The sequence below is a fragment of the Bactrocera oleae genome, chromosome 3 (genome assembly GCF_042242935.1).
Source record: "Bactrocera oleae isolate idBacOlea1 chromosome 3, idBacOlea1, whole genome shotgun sequence".
Taxonomy (NCBI): domain Eukaryota; kingdom Metazoa; phylum Arthropoda; class Insecta; order Diptera; family Tephritidae; genus Bactrocera; species Bactrocera oleae.
In genome coordinates, this window is record NC_091537.1 from 40,322,646 (window position 1) to 40,347,681 (window position 25,036).

The following is a 25,036-nucleotide window of genomic DNA, read 5'->3' on the forward strand; positions in this document are numbered from 1 at the left end:
GAGTTATGGATAAAGTCTCGTTTTGCGTTGAGCAGAAGGTATAGGAAAATGAAAAATCTGTGAACTCTAGTATTGAAATTTGAAGACATTATTTTCGTGATGACAATACTTCCCTTAGGCGCTAAATACCTTGTATAAATATTTTCGAAATTGCGGTTGACCTTATATCGCATCTATCGGTCAACATGTAATAAATCTTAATGAAATTTGGGAAGAACCCCTATCTAATAACAGTTTAACTTCTTGCCTAAAATATATGAAATCAGGGCAATACTTCCGCCCAAGTATATCTAAATAAGTATATACCTACTATTCGGATTTTCAAGCATATTATACATATATTATAGAAATTCTCAGAGCCAGTATTTCTGGTAATTATATGTCGTAATACCAAAAATGGATAAAATAGGGTCAAAATATTCTCAAGCCCCTATATACTTTATATAAGAAAATTGATAATTTAAACAGAAAAATCTTCCTCTCCGTCAGACATCGTTTCTCAGAGGTCCTCCTGCGAATCGGCTGTGGGATCAAAGGAATCTAGAATGTTTCCCAATAAATCACCGATTATCAAAGTACATTAAATTTGGTAAATGTACATTAGTTTTATTTACCATATTTATAAAAGAAAATGCTTGTTACGGTAAAACGCGTTTTTTCTAACATGCAAATGTTAAAACAAAAATCTTATGATTTTACGTATAGCACACGAAATAAGCCGTGACTTCGCTAATTCGACTTTATTAATTTTTGACATCCTGCCATATAAATTATTACAAGAAAAACATTATCTTCAAGCTTCATTAAGATATATCATAAATTGATTTGAATACATATTGTATATAAATATATGGTGTTGTGTGTACAGGAAATTTGAAAATTCTCTGATATTAAGTATATATGTATATGTTGGCTAAGAGAAGTATTAAACCATATTTTACACAAGAACCGATTATCAAAAAACGTGTTTCTAAATTTTCTTAAGATAATTAACATATTGACTCATTTATATCAACTGGAAGTTTAATTTAATCTGATTCCGGCCATTTTTCGATAAGAGATGGCATACTTTAGATACACTATTCGAAGTCTTCACTGTGCTCTATTTACAAACTGTAAAGTGAAATAATCAGATGGAAATTAAAGTTCTTTCACACTATTACATAAAATTTCTATTATTACTATTTCTGAGATACTAATTTTTACCACAAACGAGGCTGCCTCACGCCTACTGTCCATCTCTTTCGTACAATCCCAGGCGTGAAATTTAATGAACTGACGTTTTCTAGTGACTTATCGCACTTTTAGCTGTTCTCAACATAACTGTTGATCAATGCGGGTGGTTAGTTTGTACTTCGTGATTCGACACTATGTAGGGCATGTTCTTCCTAGTTGGTGCATACTAGATAACGGTTACTGACGTTACCCTTCATACCCTTTTCAACCCCCAGACGAGACTTTGAATTTTAAATTGGACATTGAATAGAATTAGGAGCTGCGCAAACTTTAATAAAATCACTGAACAGCAGGGAGGATGGTGCTATCTTGTAGTAGATCAGGTGCGGATAGCGGCAATTTTCTGCAGGTGGTTAAAGAAAACTCTGAACCTCCTGAAAGTGGATTTTCCGCTTCTCCCTATTACTCACGTTCGGCCAATAAAAGCCTCCTCCGCTGAAGATATCGAAGAAACGAAGTACTGTAACCCTTCATTACCTAAGCACGATTGGAGACCTACAAGTATTAAAACCGGGGAAGCTTATCGGCATTCGTTGATAGTGCTTAATGCAGAGTTCATCGGTCCTTTCAGTGACTAAACGGACGCCATACGCTATACATAGGTTTCAGAGGAAAGTTATTAGGATCCTCCCAACGAACGGCAAAGAAGTGAAGAAACAATAAGCATATGATCAAACGACCATGGGCATTGATTCAATTCCCATGACAGCCGGTTTAACGTTACCGGAATTGACCCGGATTTTATCCGGCCAAGAGCTGTTATTTCGGCGATCTAACCCTGTTTGGGTCAGTAAGTTTTAATTTAAATTTGTCTTCTTTAGTGCAACGCCTAGCAACAGGGTTGCTCCCTATCCTCCTGACCCGTGCTGGCATTGAGTCCAACCAGGGTCCCTGCTCAGGCCTTAAGACCCATAGGGAGTGGACCACGAGCTACGTGGCCCCATGCTGCCAACGCACCACTGCGACACCTGCCTCGACGGCTGTGCAACCTGCACAATGTCCGCGCACTGCTCCTCCACTCCTGCCGAGTGGCCACGAAAGGACCTCCACGGCCCTAAGGAGCTCACACAGGCAGCAACACTCCCAGTCTGACTAATTCCTTCGCCAACCTTCATCCCGTTCCAATCCTCGTGCAAGAACCACTTAGCAACTCCTGGTTCCTCGCACAGTCTGTTCCGTGTGTCAGACCGTAATACGCCGGCACGTCACATCAGTTAAGTGCAATTCTTGTGCTGGCTGGTGTCACTTTCTTCGTGTTCCGGCCTGCGCACCACACGTTAGTGGAGTGCGTCGTATGTTGCCCCGTGCTGTAGGGTTCTGCCACCGCAATCCCATATAGTGGTGTCGCCAAACAACACCACAGTGCGACAACCGCCCATGCGAATATTACAGCTGAAACAACCACCACCTACACGGATATCACCCTACGCTACTTCGTGGTGAAAACCGCGACTTTAACGTGCACCACGCTCTTTGGCACTTCTGCCTGTTAAACGATCGTACGGGGATGGAGCTGGCGGAAGAGATTGACAATTCAACATTCTGTGTAATGAATGAAACAACCTCCACCAGAATATTGGGCACCTGTAATAGCTCGCCCGATATTACCATCGTATTTTCGTAGAAACCACCCCTGCAGTCGTCTGCTTGAAATGGAATCGCCTCCTAGGAACATCAAGAGGTCCTTCCTTAATTCCGTCGACGACATTGAACAGAACAACTGCTTAAAAATTAACTAACGGTTTTTCTTTTAATTCTTTTTTGGTTAATGATCTCGCTCTATATGATGCATGGTGAAACCATCTCTAATATTGCTGAAGACCTCGGCTGAATCGACACGAAAAAGAACCAACAGCATCATAGCCCATGCAAACATCAAAGGGCAGAAAAAGAGGAAAACTAATAGAACTTTATGGAAAGTCTTCTGCGAACAAATGTAGGGACATTGTGACTCCTGAGGATTGAAGTGAATGAAGATACTCTTAAGGGGTTACATAGGTTTTTCGGCTTCAACAAAAAAAAATTTTATTGTCTTATTTAATTCTATAGCATCTCTAGAATATTGCCCCAAATTCAAGTTGATATCAGTAATAGTTTTGGAGATACAGCTTTGAAAAGTTGCGTGCTGGATGGCCACTTAAAACTTTAAACGCGTTTTTCTCGAAACTGTGTTTTCAAAGTCGGTTGTCAAGATTTCTCGCGAACTACTCAAACGATCTTGATGAAATTTTATACAGGTGTTTCAGATACAATTTACTCGTAAATGGACGAAGGATGTTGTTTTTTCATTTACAACTATTTAAAAAAAAAAAAGAAATGTCTAGCAAATTTGACCGAAATTTAAATTTTTTTGGAAAAAGGTCCGCCAAAATTCCAATTTTGACTTTTTATTTTTTTCCTTCGTTCAAGTACGAGTTTATGGTCTTAACTAAAACAAATATTTTTTTTTTTTTTAAATGTTTCTGTCAGGAGTTATGCTGGCAATGCGGACGCTCCTTTTTTTCGAGGGCTCACCGGAAATGACGTTACAATGGCAGAGTTTTAATTTCGTTTTTTTGAAAATCTCAGAACTTATTCTTTAAATTTGTATCTTTAAGACAGAAAAAAGTTTGAATTAAAAAAATAATTTTTTATATAGAAAAAATATTATTGAAAATAGGCCTTTTTTTACCCGACGAAACCCATGTAACCCCTTAAGCAGTTAAACCTACCAGGTCACCGGGACGCAGCTGCAACGAGCTTTGGATCATGATTGTGAACGACTTGCTGGATAAAGTTCAGATACGCATGTTATTGTTTATTCAGTACCGTGTATGATCGAACTTAAGGGTACCTCAACGCCATAACAAAATTGGCGGCAGGAAGTGGCCTTGCAATACCCCCACTAAAACCAAGCACGTTTTATACACAAAACTTTTTTTCAATGCCGCATGACGGTGTCTTTGTGTAGTTGAGAGCGTTAGAAAAGGTTTCACTGGCTAAGAAAATCAACTCCGTGCATCGAACAGCGCTCATCAGTATGCGTCGCAAAAGTTACTATCAGACTCAAAGAAGCTGGGTATCTATATGAATATGTGCCTGAACATGGTGATGGAAATTGGGGTAGGAAGAGGACCATGGAGAAGAGAGTCTACGGTCGGGTATCCATAAATACCAGTTTCAGGCTGCCTAAATATTGTATTGTAACTAACCTCTAAATCAATGACTGAGCGTTCTACGCTAGTTAAGGAATGCCTAACGACGATCAACGATATCGAGTTACTGCTGGATAATTTTTTTTTTTTTAAAGAAAATCTGGTTTTTTTTTTGTTTTTTTTTACTAATTTCGTTTTGTTACATATATGTAACACCGCGCGTTTTAGTTAATTTTTTAAACGTTATTTTCAATTAAGGTTTGTTTTTCAAAATCACAATGAGCCATGCAAATCATAACTTGACTACCAAGGACCTGGAAAAGATACTAGAAGAATGGGCAGATAGTAAGGATGGCATTGTTTTTTCTGACGTCTTTCGACGAGATTGCCAATTCGACGTATAGCGAACCAAGCGATCATGACTGTTCTAACGAAGAATTAACGTACCACTAGTTTGTAAAATTTTGTTCCCCATACTACTACTCTAGCAGCAAGGTCCGCCAATGCTAAAGTCATTGCTACTGCAACAGATTCAAATCCGCTGTGGCTAGTGATACATCCAATGCACCTCTAGTCGAATACCGAGGATAAATATCACATAGAATTCAAGCACTTGAACATCAATGCCGACCTACTACGTTGTCGTGAATCTGATAATTCAGACTACATCAAGCTACCTGATGAGAAAGTTTTAAAAAACTTCAATAGAATAAGTCCGAGACTGCAATGAAGCTGACATAGCTTTTGTAGCTTGGAGAGATAATAAAATCGTCACTCTAGCATCAGCGGCCAACATCTGTAAAATTAAGGTGAGATAAGTCAGCAAAACAATACATATCTACTGAACGTCCTTATGTCGTAGCAGAACATAATCAACATATGGGGTATGTTAACCTTTTGGCCTTGGTATACGTCACTAAAAAATTAAACTACGTAGAAAACATTGGTACATACGATTTTTTACCATTTCATGGACGTTGTTATATGTAACTTTTGGGTTTTGAACTGGACAATAATTGCTGAAAAAGATAACATAATACCATTACAAGTTCCAAACTTTGCGGCATTCAGAGTAGCCATAGCAGAGACATTATCAAAAGTCAGGCTTTTTAAGCGCAAATATCATGTTGAATGCCTCATTGAGGTTAGATCAATACGAACACTAGCAGGTTTTGATGGATAAACGAATAAGGTGCAAATTTCCGGGCTGCACAGGTTATATGCAAACAAGTTGTGGAAATGTGGAGTAACTTTGTGTTATAATAACCAAAAATCTTTAAAAAAATTTCATACATCTTAAGCCCAGCTGTATTCAAATGGCACATAACTATTTTTTTTAAATAATGGATATTAACATTTTTTTTTTAATTTTATTATTGTTTTCCTTTATAACTTCCCCTTTACTAAAATTAAAAAGATTTAACCTAGATTGGAGACTGAATAAACTTTTCAAATACAGTAGTCTTTAGCAACAATGTTATACAAAGTATAACTCGAACGAATACATCCCCGAAATCAACCAACTCTACGTAAATAGAAAAGAATTTATCAAAGATATAATATAGGAACATGATTATATTTTTAGAGTTTGTCATGTGAAACTATTTCTTAATATAAAGAAGTTATTTATTTGTTATGCTCTATCTAGCCCAGGTTATTCAATTCCAATTTGTTAAGAAAAATAATCAGACCGAAATGAAATGAAATTGAAATCGCCCTCATAGAGCAAAAGCCACATACATCCTTATATACAACATAACATTACTCACCTGGTGACAAATGAGTGCGTTGCAGGATTAGCGTCATTGCGACCAGTGAAGTTTCGATTGTAGGATGTAACAATTGTATTTTTGTCCCCTTTCTTTACATCTTTGCGATCCCACTGTCCAATGCAAGGACCACAAGCATTAGCTAAGACAGTTCCACCAAATTTTTCAAATACCTCTCCGATACCATCCCTCTCGATGGTTGCACGAATTTGTTCAGATCCTGGGGTAACATTAAATGGTATTTTCGATTTTAGTCCATGACTCATTGCATCTTTCGCAATATTAGCACAACGGCCCATGTCTTCATACGATGAATTAGTACATGAACCAATGAGACCTACTTTGATATCTAATGGGTAACCATTTTGCTTAGCATTTGCTCCCAGTTTACTTATTGGATGAGCTAAGTCAGGTGTAAATGGACCATTAACATGGGGTTCTAGTTTATCTAGATTAATTTCAATTAATTCATCATATTCACAATTTCCATCGGGTGCAAAAAGCTTTGTTTTATATTTATTTGCTTCGTCTGCGATACTGCTTCTGCCAGTGGACTTCAGATATTTCGCCATACGATCGTTAAAAGGAAATACTGATGTTGTGGCCCCAATCTCTGCCCCCATGTTACAAATTGTTGCCATACCAGTACAAGATATTGAATTAACACCATTTCCATGGTACTCTATTATAGCACCAGTACCACCTTTCACAGTGAGAATATCTGCTACCTAAAACAAAAAATAATAATAAATATTATTGATTAACATTAAAAATTTTTTACTATATAAGTTAGCTAAACATTTAAATTTGATACAATTTTAACAACAAATCACCATACAGCAAAAAAATACGCTGAAATAGGGCGTTTTTGGTAATGCAAATCTGGCAGTATGCTTGAGGCAACCAGTTCAAAAAAGCAAACCTGGCATCTTCGCAAAAATTGAAAGTTCGAAAAAGGATCACTGCCGCAGCTGTTGCGCAAAAACGCGTATTTGAAGAGTAGTGGCTCAAAAAATTACACCAAAACCATCTGTGCTAGCTAAAACTTCATTGTAAGTGATTTATGTTAAATTACTAATTATTTATTACCGTGTGGATTTTTTCAAATTTTATAGGAAATACATAGTAGAAAGAAATTGCGTCAACTACAATTAAGCTTTCACTTTTGGAATTATCCGCTTGACTATTCGCAAGTAATAAATTCATTTTTTGTACACGGTTCCTTCTCTTTTTATACCTTTCTAATAGAAATTAGATGATTTTTGCTATCTAATTCTTCAGTGAGAATATTTATAAAAAAATATTTCGCACATTTTATGTTTAAAAACACAAATCTTAAAATGTGCAGTTTTTAACAGTTTCATCCAAGGGCATCAGCCAGCATTAAATCAACAGTGCAAACTGCGCAGTGTTGCCAGTATTTACTGCATGACCGAAAAAGACCAAAACAATTCATATTGAATTTAGTCGTTGCATGAAGCATTAAAAGCATAATTACCGTAAATGAGCACAAAACATCTATTCGAGATCCATAAAGCACCATTCCATGATCAAAAAGTGTTTATAAAGTTATAATTGGATTATTTTCTTTTAAACAGTTGATAGCAATCGACATTAACGAAGGTTAGCGCTTTCATCATTATTACATGATCTTCTAAACTTACGTTATCAAATGGTACGATATTGTAATATGGTATACTCGTTTGAGATTTCTTTGTGGATTGGCTGATACTTTCGGTAGAAGGTCAACTATAGGCACTGGGGTCCACATATTTAGTACTTAGGGGCTTGAACAGTTTTGGTTCGATTTAGACAATTTTTAGTCACAAGGTGGCATACTTTAAACGTATTATTCACGCAAAGTTCGACCCCGATATAATCATTGTTGCTTGATATGCACAGTGGAAAGTGAAAGAATCAGATGGAATTGAAAATGGTGTTATATGAGAAATAGGCGTGGTTGTAGTCCGATAGAAATATGAAAAGAACGTTATGCACCGAATTTTGTTGAAATCGGTTAAGCAGATCCCCAGATATGGGTTTTCACCTAAAAGTGGGCTGTGCCACGCCCACTGTCTAATTTTGAACGCGGTTCCTATAAAGTCATCTCATACCATCCCAGAGATAAAATTTAATGTCTCTGGCATGTTTAGTGCTTGATTTATCGCGCTTTTAGTTGTTGTTGTTGTTGTAGCGCCAGAATAAATCGCGCTTTTAGTAGTTTTTAACAGTACCGTTATATGGGGAGTAGGCGGAGTTGATACCCGATTTCAACTATTTTCGCACCGTCAATAGAAGTGCTAAAAACATTTGCTTCCAGTGAATTTTGTTATTATAGCATTAGCGGTTTAGGAGATATGCACATTAAACCTATTAGAGGCGGGACCACGCCCACTTTTTAAAAAAAAATTTTAACTGCAGATGCCCCTAGCTAATGTGATCCTGTGTACCACCATAACAGTCTTGTATCTTATTGCGGAGCTTAGTTATGGCAATTTATTTGTTTTTGATTAATGGCGTTTTGTGGGCGTGGCAGTGGTCCGATTACGCCCATCTGCAATATCAACCGTCTCACGGTACCAAGAAACATGTCTACCAAGTTTCATAAAGATGTCTCAATTTTTACTCAGTTACAGCTTGCACGGACGGACAGACGGACGGACGGACATACAGTCACCCGGATTTCAACTCGTCTCTTCATCCTGATCATTTATATATATATAACCCTATATCTAACTCGATTAGTTTTAGGTGATACAAACAACCGTTAGGTGAACAAAACTATTATACTCTGTAGCAACAGGTTGCGAGAGTATAAAAAAGCAAACGTATAGACAGATTTTATCTTTTATTGACATTTATTAACAAAATTCGTAACACTTCGTTCATTGATTTATTAATTTAATTATATTGGCACATTGAACTACAGCAATCGGAGAGTCGAACATGATTAGTGCTAAGAAGTATTATTGTAACATACTTGTAACACAATTCACATCAATAAAAAAAAATATTTAGCTTACGGTTTCCGAGTGCCATACATAATAGGGATTTAAGTTGTAAGTGCTCTATAGAAATACAACCTTATTTAATTGAATCATGGTAATGCCTCAAAAGTTGGGGTTGTTCCCTATCGGAATTTTGACATATTCGACATGTGATAATGTGATAAATTTCCCTCATGACAAACAGATGACGCAAAATCAGAGTCGCACAGGGAGATTTCGAGTACATTAGCATCAAATCTCTTTAGTAGCAAAATCTTGCTAAATCTAGTAGATTAGGGATATAATATACTCAACAGCCTAAATCTCGTGCTTAAGAGTCGGTCGCATCGATGAAGATTTAACAGGGGAGTGAAGTAAAGAAGTAAAGTAAAAGTTTACTTTCAAACACATATTATCGATTCCAGTTCTCGACATCACTATCGTGCAGTCATCGGCGTATGCGCAAACATAATTTCCCTATGGTGGTTGGAAGAGTTTCAAAATATACAAATTAAGCAATAGAGGTAGAGAGGATGGTTTCTGCGAAAAAATCCCAGCATAAACTGCCTGGAGATGAGCTTTTTATTTTCCTTAACCGGAGGCATATGGGCCTCGCTATTCAAGTATTCGACCGGAGACATCAAGAGGCATCTCGTTATAGTCCGGACTGCAATGTTCTGACATGTCTGTAGATTCTTCGTCTGCGTTTCTCTACATCCAAGCGACCATATCGACGCGGCGTTATGACCATTCCCACGACAGTCGGGTCTTCGTAACCGGAACGGACCCGGATTTTATCCGATCATGGACTGTCAACTCTGAAGAATTCTGCCGCTACAACCACAACAACGCGGCGTTATGACCGGCCGGCCGATTGTCTTGTATGTTGCCAACAACGTTTCTTTGTCTTCTCTCCACGTTGCTTCAAATGTTACACCTAAAATCTTAGGATTATTGATAATAGGAATTTTAATGCGATTGACTGTAATGTTTAAATCCTGTCTGTCCTTCGTCCAGTTAGTGAATATGGTCGCTGTGAATTTTGTGGAGGGGAGTGTTAAGCTAATTGCAGAGAAGAAGCGAGAAAGGTCGGAGTAACAAAGAGAGGATACCAAAATGCGGAACCCCCTGTTTTATTCTTCTTAGATTGGAATTATGACATTGATACGGATGATTGCCAAACGCTCAGGTAGTTCATAGTCCACTTCTTCAACCCTGGAGGGAGCGTGGATTGTAAGATTTCCTCAAGTAGCGTTATGTGGTTGACTGTGTAAAAAGCTTTTGACAAATCCAACACTACGAGGATCTGTCCTCCTCTCATAGGGTTGTTTTTGATTTAGGTCATGAACTATCTGGGCGTTTATGACACTAAGTGCTGTGGTGGTGTTGTGCACTTTACGTAAGCCATGTTGATTGTCTGCTAGACTAAGGTAGTGAGTGAGCGTCGGGAGTAGTCAAGTGTATTCACTACTGGGAAAAGGAGAGTTATCGAACGATAAAACTCCCCTTGGTTACAGTAGTGGGACCACTCCTTCGATCATCGGTGAAAGTAAGTTGCACGCAGTCTTTTGGCAGATTGCGCTGGGCTTACACAAATTAGCAACTTCTTGAGGAGAAAAGGTGTGCAAAATTTCAGATCGATATCTCAAAAACTGTTGGATTAGTTCGCGTATATACAAACAGACGTACATGGCTAAATCGACTCAGCTCCTCACGCGGATCGTTTAGATATATATTTTATAGGGTATCCGACGTGCCCTTCTGGGTATTACAAATATCGTGGCAAACTTCATTTATACCCTGTTCAGGGTATATTAATATAATTTAAGAAGATAGATAAAGAGAGTATTATCCGACAGATACAAAAAAAATATAAATCTTACACAAATGCTCACCTTTAAAATAATATCCTTTGGGGAGGTCCATCCACTGATTTTTCCTGTTAAATTGACACCGATTACCTTTGGACACTTTAATTCCCAAGGGATGTCAGCCATCACATCAACAGCATCTGCTCCTCCTACGCCAATACAAAGTCCACCAAGGCCACCTCCATTTGGAGTGTGCGAATCGGTTCCAATCATTAAAAGCCCAGGAAAAGCGTAGTTCTCCAAAATTATTTGATGTATAATTCCACTACCAGGTTTCCAAAAACCAAGACCGTATTTGGCACATGCTGATGCTAAAAATTTGTATACTTCCTTGTTAAGATCCTTTGCTCTAGCCAAGTCCTCCTTTCCACCAATCTGGGCTTCAATTAAATGGTCACAATGCACTGTGGATGGAACTGCTACCCTTTTTAGACCAGAAGATATGAACTGTAACAGCGCCATTTGAGCAGTAGCATCTTGCATAGCTACCCGATCAGGTCTAAGGCGTAAGTACGAAGTTCCCCGCTCAATATCTTGATTCTTCGGGTCGTCCAAATGAGAGTACAAAACTTTTTCGGAAAGTGTTAGAGGGCGATTTAGACGATCTGATACAACGTTTAAGGTGTTAGTTAACTTCTCGTATGGAAGAAAAACATCAGCATCAAATTTTGACAATGCAACTTTTGAAGCCACATAAATTGATGCGTGAATATTTCTGGAATGAATATTGGAACCGTAATGACCGATTTTACGCACCTAAAAATTGACGAAGTTTAGAATAAAAAAGGTATTCTCAAGTATAATATATATATATATATTATTTCTTTACATATATATATTCTTTCTATATAAATAAAATTTTACAAGTGATATATTGAGTAAACATTGAGATATCTTCATAAAACTTGTTACACGCATACCTTGATATTACAGATCGGCAAAATCGGGATCATAAGGCATAAATCAAGCTACAAAACTTTAATTTGGTACAAAGTATCAAAGTAGGGACGGAATTTAGTGGTTTAAATTGCCAAGAGTATATGAGATCAGAGTAAACCATTTCATAAAATATGTTTTAGAAAATATTTAACGCAATTTTATTAATTTATTTCACAAATTGACCCCTATTAAATATATAAAGTTAAATAGATAAAGGAAAATCAATATATGTTGTATATGGGACAGGGGTACTTCACTATACTAATATTTATCTTTTTTAACAAGAACTTTTCAACCTTCCAACTAAGTAGATTTGTCAGTATAAATGCTTTGGAGCCATAATAATAGTAGATTCGTTTTGCAGATAAAAAATGATTATAATTTTCCGAATACTATTCGTAAACATTGTGTGATATACAAAGTCCAGACGTTCATATATTCCACATCATATAAGTGCTGGAAAAGATTTGGATTTACCGCGATTCCCGCAACAGCGGAAATTGACCCGGATTTTATCCGGCAAAGCGCTGTTATTTCGAGGATCTAACCCTGTTTATACAAGGTGCGTTCCAAAGTAAACAGTAAAAAAGTAAAATCTAGTGGCTCCATCTATATGTCGACTAGTGCGTTAGATTCTGCTATCCTTTATCGACTTCCAGTAAAAATTTCATGACATTTCACATGAAATGGAAGTGAAGTTATTGCGTAGTGTCAGTATGTTTTAGTCATCGGTGCAAAAATGAGCTTCGAACAAAGAGCCAACATTAAATTTTGTTTTAAAATTGGTAAAACTTTTACCGGAACGTTGCAATTGATGAAAAAAGTTTATGGCGATGATTGCCTATCCCGTAGCAGGGTGCACGAGAGGTTTCAACGTTTTCAAAGTGGTCGTGAGGACATAATGAGATATGAGCCGAAACCCAAAAATCGCGCCTGGAGATGTCAAAAGTGAAGACAATGCTGATTTGTTTTTATGATTCCAAGGGTATTGTCCACAATGAATTTGTTCCACGCAGCCAAAACGTTAATGCGGTATTCTACCTTGGAGTTTTGAAGCATTTGGTGCGCCGTATTCGACGTGTTCGGCCCGAATATCGCCAAGATGGAAGTTGGCGTTTGTTGCACGATAAGGCGCCGTCTCATCAATCGACGCTTGTGGAAGATTATTTGACCAAAAATCACCTTTTAACAATCAACCACTCCCCGAGCGACTTTTACCTTTTCGGAAAAATGCATTTGCCGATGAAAGGAAAGCGTTATGCAGACGCGGAGGCCATTCAAAAGGCTTGCACCGGCATACTGGCGGACATACCGGGCAACGAGCTAAAACACTCGTTCGACATGCTTTTGGACCGTGCAAGAAGCTGTTTTAAAGCAGAAGGAGACTATTTTGAATAAAATTAATTGATTTTGCCGATAAAACCATTTGTCCTGTCTTTTTTTTAAAAGTCCTGTTTACTTTGGAAAACACCTTGTATTGGTAAGAAATAAATCAAATTTGCCAGAAGAGCGAGCGCTGTTCGAGGAGCATGCAAGAGAGGATGACGACATGCCCTCGTGCAGCGGCACTCAGCAGGCGAGATTGACTGCGAGGCTCTCTCGAGCAGGATCAACTGCTCGGATTCGGGTGAGTCACAACGGGTACCTACCGAGGGGGCTTGCAAAAAGAAACGGAAGATAGGATAATACTAGGAGGAGAGGAAACAGTGCCTCCCCTGCCTCGAAGAAGCAGAAGGGTGGCAACACCGTGTCCAGCAATAAACGAAGGCAAACACTCTGTCCCGAACCCTCCCCGAGCGGTGGAGGGACAGCGCAGATATGCGGATGCATTTAAAGGCATTCGTATGGATGTGCTCCCTCTAAACTACCCGGCGGAGACGCAGGGGTCGGAAGAGCTCACCGGGCTCTAAGAGCTACTTATGGAGGAGGTATTCATAGAGTCTGAATACAAAGCCTCCTTCCATGGGGTATATTTCAAAGGAGGCATGCTGCAGGTTGTATGCAAGGACGAGAGGTCTGCAAGCTGACTGAGGGAGATCGCTCCCAAGCTGGCAGGCTGGAATGGGCTCGTCCTCTGTGCAAAGAAGGGAGACCACATACCGCCCATGCATAGCAAGACGGTGCTCCTCCTCAGGTGCGCAGGCAAGCCGTATGAGTTTGCTCTCAGGCTGATTAAAAATCAGAAGACTACTGATCCAGGAGCTCTGGATCTACAAAGGTCAGAGCCCTCAAGATAGACTCAAATAAGGTAATCTGGGATATCTCTAGTGAAAGAAAGAATGATATTGATTTATTTTGTATTTCAGAGCTCCTAACACAAGACCTGGTCGCTGTTCAGCTAAAAGCAACGAAGGAGCGAACTTCGTCCTGGCAGCGGCCTATTTTCCGGAAGACACATCGGCAGCCCCCCCCCCCAGAGGCCGTCGGTAATCTGGTGGAATACTGCAGCAGGAATAACCTGCCCCTCGTCCTAGGATGCGACGTCAACACCCATCACACGGCAAGCTATTTAACAAGGCCAAGCCTACCGGAAGCTGGGAGAACTACAAGTGCGGCGCAACTGCTTACAACAAAGAGATTAGGTCAGCAAAGCAACGCCAGAGGCTGCAAGGCTGTATAAGGCGCTGGCTAGAGGCAAGACGGACACAGTAATAGGAATTATAAGATCGGATGGGACCTATACGGCCAGCATCACGGCTCTTCTACTTGCGCACTTCCCGAAGAATATTCGAGAAGACCAGATTCGACCTACGGTCGAACGAGAGCCATCTCGCTTAGATTGGATAGTCGCAAAACAGGTCTTCACTGCAGACTCCATCAAGTGGGCTGTGGCCTCCTTCGAAAAATATAAGTCTCCGAGTGCGGATGGCATCCTTCCAGCATTTCTGCAACAGGGGGAGCAGGTCCTACTGCCCCACCTTGTTCGGCTGATGAGGGATAGCCTAGCGCTGGCATATATCCCGGAACCTTTGCGCCTTGCAAACGTGATCTTCATACCCATCGAAGGTGCTTTTGACAATACGTCTCACGAAAGCGTGTCAAGACCACTAGAGAAAAGGAGTGTGGCAGCACCCGTACTGGGTGATGTAGTGGGGTTGGCTTAAACATCAACCCCTCAAAAACTACAATCATACCGTTTACCAGGCACAGGCTACTGTCCCTCAAAAACTACAATCATACCGTTTACCAGGCACAGGCTACTGTCAGGCCTCAGAAACCTAGGTTACCCTAGGCGGGAGGGAGCTGGAGATGGCTAACACAGTCAAGTACCTAGGCCTCACGCTAGATTCCACTCTACGGTGGAAGCAGCATGTGGACCTGACCTTAGCCAAAGCTACGAAAGCGCTCATGGTGTGCAATCGACTTGCTGGGAAATCATGGGGCTGCAACCCGAGGATTATCAGATGGTTGTACACCATGATTGTGACCCCGATCGGAGCGGTGGCTGCAACTACTTGCCTACATCTACGCTTTGGGCGCGATGCGTACGTGTCCGATTGCAGCACTGGAAGTAATGCTGGAACTCACACCGTTACATATAGTGATCGAACAGACGGCCAAACAAACCCTGCTTCAAATGACAGCAGAAGAGTTTGGCAAAGGGAAAGTAATATCGTCCCAACAGATGAAGGTCCTAAGCGACGAAATGCCACTAGCCCTTCTTCCAAGGCATTATCAAAGCAGTAAGCTTCACTAGAAAGTTCAAAGTTAAATGAAGGTCCTAAGCGACGAAATGCCACTATCCCTTCTTCCAAGGCATTATCAAAGCAGTAAGCTTCACTAGAAAGTTCAAAGTTACCTTTGGCAGTAAGGCGAAATGGAACGATTTCACGCTGAACCTACTGCTGAGGGATAGTACTATCAACGGATCGAAAACGGCGGAGGGGATTGGTGCAGGGGTCAGGACCACGCACCAAGCACTCCATTACCATGGGAAATTTTCCTAGCATTTTCCAGGCGGAAGTATATGCTATAAGACGGTGTATAGAGATAAACCTCCAACGCAACTATCGTAATAAAAGTATTGCCATACTCAGCGATAGCCAGGCGGCACTAAAAGCGATCTCCGCTTTTGAGGTCAAATCACTATTAGAGCAGGAGTGCATAGAACGGCTGAACAGTCTATCAAATCACAATAGAGTGCACCTCATTTGGGTGCCTGGTCACAGGGGTATAGCCAGAAATAAACTGGCTGACGAGTTGGCCCACTCTGCAGCCTCTACGGAAATGGTAGGACCAAAACCATTAAAGAGCTGCTCCGTAAAGAGGAAAGAGCAGGTAGGGAGAGACATTGGCAGCATCTCCAAGGCATGTGCCATGCCAGGTTGCTGATGGGGGGTTACGACCTCAGACGGTTTAAAACCGTAATCAATCTCCCGAGAAATTAGTTCCGGCTGCTTGCCGCGTTCTACACCGGCCATTTCAGGCTCAATAAGCATCTATTCAACATGGCTGTCTCTTCTGCAAACTGCCGGTTCTGTGACATGGAGCCGGAAACCCCAGAACACCAGCTAGTGGACTGCACAGCAGTCTGCAGACGCAGAATTAAGGCCCTGGGATCCATGTTTCCCAACAGGGATCGCATCGCTTCACTAGCACAGCAATATATTAGTGTTCATCTATATGCTGGGGCTAGATGAGTGGTTGTGACTTAGGTGAGGGCACAATCGACCATATGTCGCGGTGCATTCCTCTTTCCATATCTATTCTATTTTATTCTAATATCCATTGTTTGTTTTTGTATCGGGTACGTTGCCATGCGCTGATTGCGAATATTCCGTTGATTTGCAAAAAAAAACCAAAAAAAATCACATATTTATGTACATACATATGTACATATAATGTGTATACATGAATATTGTTCTTTTGCGTAAAGAGAATAAAAAATGTTTTTTTTTTCTCTTGGTTTCGGAATCTCTTCGCGTAGCAAGCAAATATTTGGTGTGGAAAAGCAGGAAGTTGTATTTTTATAGTACCGTTAACTTGAAGAATAAAACCAACCAAATTCTTCCATCATTTAGTATATTTTCATTCATTGAGTGTAAAGTTTCGAAACAACAAGTTCTAAGCATAATGCGTTTTTCTGAAAACTGTTTTTTTCCCCCAACTTTTCCGTAAAACTAAACGTTGCGACATTATTTTCGATTAAAAGTTTTTATTTTTTTTCTGGTTTCAGATTGATAGAAGGGTCACATGCCAATTTTTTTTCTATATGAATGAAATCAAAGACAGGAAAAAATTTAAATAATTTTTTTTAACATTCCACTAAATAAAATATAGTTTTCAATAATTATGTTAAACCTTTGATATACGAGTCTTTTTTAAAATTAAATACCTGAATAATTGATTAATTTTGTTGTTGGCTTAGAAGGGGCGGAGAATTTGGCAATTCGCCTCGAGCGGTAAATTGTCTCGGGCCGGTCCTATTGGTATAATGCCCTATTTGAATGAGTTTTTCCATTTTGTAACTAAGCGTTTTTTGAAAACTCCTTGGATATAAACATATTTTAAAAGAGGACAAGTTTAGACATTTTCAAAATTTTTTCTTGGATAAAATACGCACACATAAAAGGTGTGCGTTTAGGTACTGTTGTTTTTTTTTTTTTGCCAAATGGTGTTGTAGATGTAACTTTTTTTTGACACCGTTACATTTTAACGATGAAGGCGAAAGAGTAGAGCGTAAATATCAACAACTTGCATTACTATTATTGTTAATTTTGCGATTGATAGACAATTTATCATTGCTTCATTAAATTTAGTTGTCCAATAAATATGTGTGTAATATTTTTTTTAAACAAGTATTTTTCATATCCATGTAAGTTTTGGAGTATTTGTAATTTTATATTTGAAAGCCATAAGCTGAAAAGAAGAAATTATTTAGAATGGGTCGTAAAAGCCACTGCACCGATGTAGAGCGTTGATTGGTAAAAATAATTGCGTGATGAAGGGAAACCGTACAGATTCATTGCCAATATGTTAGGGCGGTGGAAAAACTATGTAACTAATGATCTAAAGCAAAAAAAAAAAAGTAAAAGGAAACTCGAGAAAAAAAGGTGCGAATTATTTTATTCAGTGATGAATTTAAGATTAATGTTTACGGAAATTATTGTAAAAGAACTGTCCGCAGGCCTAAAAGTAAAGAATTGTGGGGATGTTTCTCATCGCAAAGCGTTGGTCCTTTATTTGGAATAAAGGACACAATGACCGCCTTTAAGTACAGAGACATTTTGCAAAACGTTATGATACCATATACTGAAGAAAACATGCCGCTGAGATGGTGTTATTAACTAGATAACGAACCGAAAATTACATCGAGGTTGGTGTCTGAATTTTTTATGGATGCACATGTGACCTGTATGCAATGGCCTAGTCAAACCCGTGATCTCAACTCGATTGAAAACTTGTGGAGTGACCTTAAGAAAAACCACACGGGATATTAAGGTTATTAAAAAAACGATAACCCAATAAAGGATAACGTGAAATTTTTCTTTTTATTTAGAAAAAAAACATTTCACACCTATTATTTTGGCCAATGATAATTCTTATTTTGAAAAAAGTTTTAAAATGCGGAATGAAAGATTTTCGACATATTTATGTTTAATAAGGACAAACGTAAATATAACTAAAACAAAATTGTTTTAATTGCAAATACTTCAAAGTTTTTAAACAAAAAGTGTGTACATCTATTATTTTGTCCATAAGTGTACATACTATGACTGAATTAAAATAGTCCGCATTGATTTAACATACGACATATTCATAACTCCATCATGTTAGAAACTGCTGAGGCGTTATGTGAATGATTGAAAGTTCAAAATCGAATAATGTAAAAAAATTATGGACAATCTAGTTTAAAGTTATGAATTAACACTAATCTTACACAAATCTCTTGATTTCTTGCATAAATGTTTAGGTTTCTATCTTAACTGCTAGTAGCTGTTAGCTCTCAGGAAGAACCAGACTGTAAGTTACTCTCAAAAAGAGCGAAATATCGAAAGTAAAAAAATGGGAAACTAGCAGAAACTAACAAGAAAATATCACAATGTTGATTTTCACAATCACTTCATATCAACACTAGAAAATTAACCAATATAATTTTTATTTTCACAATTCAAATGAGTTAAATTTAGCTTGTTATTGATATGACAGTAGATAGAGACCAGCATCTTTCTTCGTTTCTTACGCTCAACTTGTTCTCTCTTCTGCTAATTTTTTAGGTTAAGAAATACTTTTTCAACAGAAACTTGGCTAGCTAGTGATAGTATGTCAGTATTTACAAAAATTTACTGTCTTTGAAACTTCTTTGACCAAAAGCCAATTTTCGATACACATTTTGATGATTTACAATGTATTCGTATTCAGTTATCATTCAAAAACACATTTTCATTGGTTGAAATCTTTCTAAAAATTATTTCTGAGTCATAACAAAACAAGGATTTTGAAATTATACGACATGGGCTGAAAAGTCCCGGGCCTTTTTTTTTTGTTCAAAATTGAATTTATTTATCAACATAATCTCCATCAAGACCAACATAATCATTTCAGCGCCGCTCTAACATTTCAATACCACTTCTGTAAAACGATTTGTATTTTCCCTCAAAATAGGCATCAGTTTCAGTGACAATCTTTTCATTCGAGCGAAATTTCTTACCGGTGAGCATTTTTTTTGAGATCTGCGAACAAAAAATAGTCGTTGGGAACCAAATCTGCAGAATAAGGTGGATGCAGCAGCAATTCATACATTTTTGTCATTGTTTTGATTGACTTATGACACGGTGTCTTGTCTTGATGAAACAAAATTTTTTTTCTTTGCCATATGCGGTCGCTTTTTTACATTTTCACGGACTTCAAACGTTCCAATAACGCTATATAATAGTCACTATTGCTGGTTTTTCCATTCTCAAGATATTCGATGAATATAAAACCCTTCAATAACCAAAAATACCGAGGTCATAATCTTTCCAGCTGATGGTTGTGCTTTCGGGCGCTTTGGACGAGGCTCACTAGCTGCCGTCCACTCAGATGACGATCGATTTGATTCCGGAGTGAAGTGTTGGATTCAAGTTGCATCCATTGACATATATCGACGCAAAAATTTCGGTTTGTTATGTTTGAACATGGCCAAACACTGCTCATAATCATAAACACATTGCTGTTTTTGGTCAACTGTCAGCAAATGCGGCACCCACTTTAGACAGAGCTTTCTCGTGGACAAAGGCTTGTATAACACCATTTTCAGCTATATCACACAACTTCACTTTTCGATCATTCAGAAAGATTTTGTGGATTTTTTTTATGTTTTCTGGTGTTACAACCACATTTGGACACCCACAGTGTTTTGCATCATTTATGTCTCTACGACTATGTTGGAAGTTAGTAAATCAACGTTTTATTGTGGTTTCTGATGATGCGGGATCCCCATAACACCTTTTAAACCATTGCTACGCTTGAACGGTATTTTTTCTCATCAAGAAGCAGTGTAAGAGTAACAAAGTTAAAACAAGTATTATCATCCATTGTTTTTAAAATAACAAAAGTAGCGTCACTCTTAGCACAATAACTCGCAAACTAATGAATAGAAAGAAATTTTAACAGCTCTCTTTTGAAGGTTCGTACCAACTAAAAATGTGATAAATTCAATAAAACGGGCGTCATCTATGTGTAAAGCCCCGAACTTTTCAGCCCATGTCTAATATTAAAATACTTTTGACATATTGTTGTTTTTAGCATATCGACACAATCTTATATAATTGGATCATGGCCAGTAGTCTTGCCAGCTCGAAAATTATGAGTGGGTTAGCAAAAATATGTCAATGTTAGTTTTTCGAACTATTATACCTGTGACAGACATATTGTATACTATGTATGAACTAATACCAGCAATTTACCATGATAGCAATGCAGTATTTTCCTGGTATACTATCATATTTCATTGTAGTATTTTAGGAAACACAGCTAAAACAAAGGTAATGAACTTAGATATAAGCTTATACAAAAAACTCTTTAACATATTCCGTCAAAATAACTTATAAAATTAATAAATAAAATCGAAAATAAGATATTTTTTATATTTTTTCCTTCAAATGCAAGTGCTACCATATTTAGTTTTTAGTCACACATTAACCATTTCTGTTTTTTTGTGAGGAAATCATATCTCTTGCATTACTTGAAATACTTTTACTTACTTTCTGCATTACACGCATGTACATATTTATTGTTAATAATTTTTTGAAATACATATCTATTGCCTATGAAATAGTTACTAGTATTTGAGTTTACATTTCAATGTGTGCATCAACGTAGTGAAAAAGCAATACTATAATACTTGTATATATGGCTATATACTATAATAATTTTATTATGGTATTGTCACCGCATGTCTGTCACTGGTATTACAGCTACAGTTAATTAGGTATCCGTATACTCTCTTGAACGAATTCAACTCGATAACTTTGTTGTTGCATTTATGTACATGTAATATTTTTGATAGAGGTATTTAGAATCCGAACTAAGGGTACTTTAACTAGTTGAATTTTTGTACTTTAAGTGTAAATATCTCAAAAACCATTACGACTTGTCTCTAAAAATTATATGACATTTTCCGTAAAATATTTAAGGTTAATGGAATTTTATTATTATAAGATCTTGATAATTAGTTGCAAGACCTGCTTTTGACTTTGAAATCGAAAATTACTTTATTTTATAAAAGGTCTTTATAGCAAAAAATATTTACTAATTTACAATAAAAAAAATTGCAAAATTTATCTTTAAGACGTATAATTAAAATGTTTTTTTCAGGAACAAAAATATCAACCAATTTGTAGTTTTCCTACCAGCGTTGTTAATTAGTTGCACGCATTTGTATATAACAGTACATATGTATACACAGCTATGGTCAACTAATTATCAACGATATGCATCAAAGACATATTTTTGTACTAACACCGGTATTTCTTTAATTTGAAAATGCCTCGTATAACCACCGCTAGAGATGACGAGCGACTTAAAGCGACAATTAAGCGTAACCCTTTGAGTGCTGGAGGCCGATATATCGGCTCTTGTTGCACTGGCGAGAAGTGACAGAGCCGATATATCGGCTCGCGCCTTGTAGCGGTTTACTACTCGCATTGCGGGAGAACTCTATCTCAATCCGTTATAAATGATCTTATTTCATCACAAGATAATTTTAAAAAAATATATTTTTAATTGAACTCTTTGTTCACGACGTTTTTCCTATCGCTTGGAGGTACCGAAATCTAACATAAACACCGTACCTTCAAGTTATGTTTTGTTCTTGTTATGTAATATTGTTTCTCTTGTTACAAAATATATATTGGAAATATTGTCCAAAGTATATACTTTATAATAATTGACCCATATACAATTATGATGAAAAGATGACTGTTTGTATGTGCAAATACGTTTTCTACAAGAGATCTCAAATTCATTTCAATTGCAAACGTTTATACCTTTGTTTTTTCTATAATTTTCAAATGAATTCGAAAAAACGAGTGCCTTGTAAAACTGTGAAATTCGGAAGGTTTTTTTCGCAGGGGGTTCCGCAGGGTGGTGTCCTCTCCCCGTTACTGTTTAATCACTACATCTCGAAACTTCCACAACCACCAGAAGAAGTCTCAATTATCTCATACGCAGATGATTGCACGATAATGACGACGGGCGTTTGGAATCGATGGCATGAGTTCAATATATCGGCTATCTCCAAGAACTTTCTCGCTTCTTCAATGCTAGGAACTTAAATTTTTCCCTGCAAAATTAACGGCCACCCTATTCACCAACTGGACCTCAATATTTACGTCGATGACGTTAAAATACGACGATAAATAATCCTAAATTTTAGGTGTAATACTTGACTATCTGCACTCCTTTTCTCCGCACACAACCGCGATTGTCACATAAGTACAGAGTCGCAACAAGATCCTCAAATCGGTAACCGGCAGCTCTTAGAGCAAAGATAAAGAGACGTTGTTTTCAACATACAAGGCAATCGGCCTTCCGGTTATCAACCACGTCGCCCCAATATGCAGCAGGACGCAAATGGAGAAGATTCAGACTTGTCAGAACACCGCACTCCGGACTATAACAGGAGGCTATCGAAAATCTACACAGTGAGGCCCGCAGCTCCTGCTCGAATGTTTTTGCCGAAATCATTCCTGTAATCACCAGTTTGATGCGGAGCCGCCTCCCAGAAACATTAGGAGAACATTCTTCCAACATGTCGACGAACTAGCACCGACCAAGCTTCGGACGCCAACTTCCGACATTCACTTACCGCAATTCCCAGTGGAGCTATAAACAACTTCATTAACTCCCTTCCAATGTATGGCGTCCTTAGAGTCCGAACACCACATATCGCAAAACAAGAGCTCCTCCCTCGCGCTATGGTCCGAACCCGTCGAAAGAGCTCGTTTCCTGGGCCTTCCGATAAGTGATTTCGATGAAATCTAACTTATTACTTCCCCCCTAACAAGGTCTAGATAATCGTTACAACACAACAACAATGTGACTCGTAAACTGATCAAAAAAATACGCCCAAAAAACAGCATATAAATTTCACATGCATATTTTGAAGAAAATTATAGTCCACCATCGGTTAAAAAACGACAAAAAAAATAGACTGCCCTCAGATGGAAAAACTTACGTTCGACGTCCGCGTCGTAAAGAGTTTGACCCCAAATACACTCGTCCCATGCCGAAGCACGGCAGCGGTAATAAAATGATATGGGGTGCTATATCATGGAGGGTTGTGGGGCCTATAACAAAAATGGAGGGCCATATGGATCAGCACCAGTATATTTCTATACTGAGAGAAGTAATGCTTCCGACGACAGAATGCCTGTTACTTGCCAAAATTTTTCGGCAAAATAACGACCCCAAACATTCCGCGCGGTCAACTAAACGATGGATGGACGAAAATATGATTTCTTTATTAGACTGTTTTTAACAAAATATCATCAACTAAACGATGGATGCACGAAAGTTTGATTTCTTTATTAGACTGTTTTTAACAAAATACCAAGCGTTGTTAATTATGTGACCGTGAGGTTTTGATAGATCTTTTTTCAAATAGTGAAAAACGTAATGCAGAATGAAATTAAATTAAAAAACTACATATTTAAAAAGCAGTGAAATGTCGGTTAATCATCCTCCAAAAGTTTAAATTATTATAGTTAACTTTTCGACTTATGAATGGTAACATGATGCAACTGCACTTGATATTACTGAAACAACGAGCGACCTATTGCATTAACATTGTTTGATATCATTTAGCAATGTAAGTGGTGAACTTTAATATCAACGAAGGAAAAAACACAAACAAACATTACTTGTTCCGTTTTCTCGAGAAAGCTAACAGTATATAATGTTTTGACGCTTGAAAGGCAATGCAATGAAAACATTGCCTTTATTGCCTAGCTAAAAAGCAACGAGTGAATCATGCGCATGCTGTATAAATGGAAAATAAGAAAACCATTCATATTCAAAACTATAATAGTGCAATTAAATACGCTTAGACATTTATAATTTTGTTGAATTTATGCTTAGTAAAATCATATATTCATACCGGGTAAAACTATTAGCACAGACTTAATTATATGTTTATAATAAATATGTAAAATGGTTCTTGCTAAGTTAATTTTTTTTTTAAAAAGCACATCCTAAAATTAGATATGAAAAAACACTAGTAATAAATAATAACAGTACGCACAAATATGTTATAGAAATACGGAAAATGTTTTATTGCACTCGTTGTCATTGACTTGATTTTCATCGCCTTTGCCTTTTTCTCCTACTGCAGTATTGTTTTGAAACAACAATGCTTAGAAAGAAATTTGTCATGCATGTTATTGCACTTGCTGGTCTCAGTGCTCACATGAATTGAATTGCTGCTTGAAAAAAAAATTGCAGTGTTATGTTAAACGAACGAATGATTCGAAACCAACTGTAAATCGACTTGGCTAAGGTATACATATTATAATAAACTATTCAATACAGTGAAAATATTAATATTAAAGGCGAAAACGTTATGGACGGTATAAAAATCCAAGCGATTGTACTAGATGTCTAATTTTGAAAATGTGTCA

At 37.8% G+C, this 25,036-nt stretch overlaps 1 protein-coding gene across 1 annotated transcript in view; it reads right to left on the bottom strand.

Annotated features, from left to right (window-relative positions):
• Nucleotides 1-25,036, bottom strand: part of mAcon1 (Mitochondrial aconitase 1) — a 56,351-nt gene that overhangs the window by 22,928 nt on the left and 8,387 nt on the right. Inside the window, exons 2-3 of the mRNA XM_014236741.3 lie at nucleotides 11,022-11,753; nucleotides 6,140-6,867 (exon numbers count right to left, since the gene is read on the bottom strand). Of these exons, the coding sequence (XP_014092216.1) occupies nucleotides 6,140-6,867; nucleotides 11,022-11,753 (1,460 nt within the window). The remainder of the gene's footprint in view (nucleotides 1-6,139; nucleotides 6,868-11,021; nucleotides 11,754-25,036) is intronic.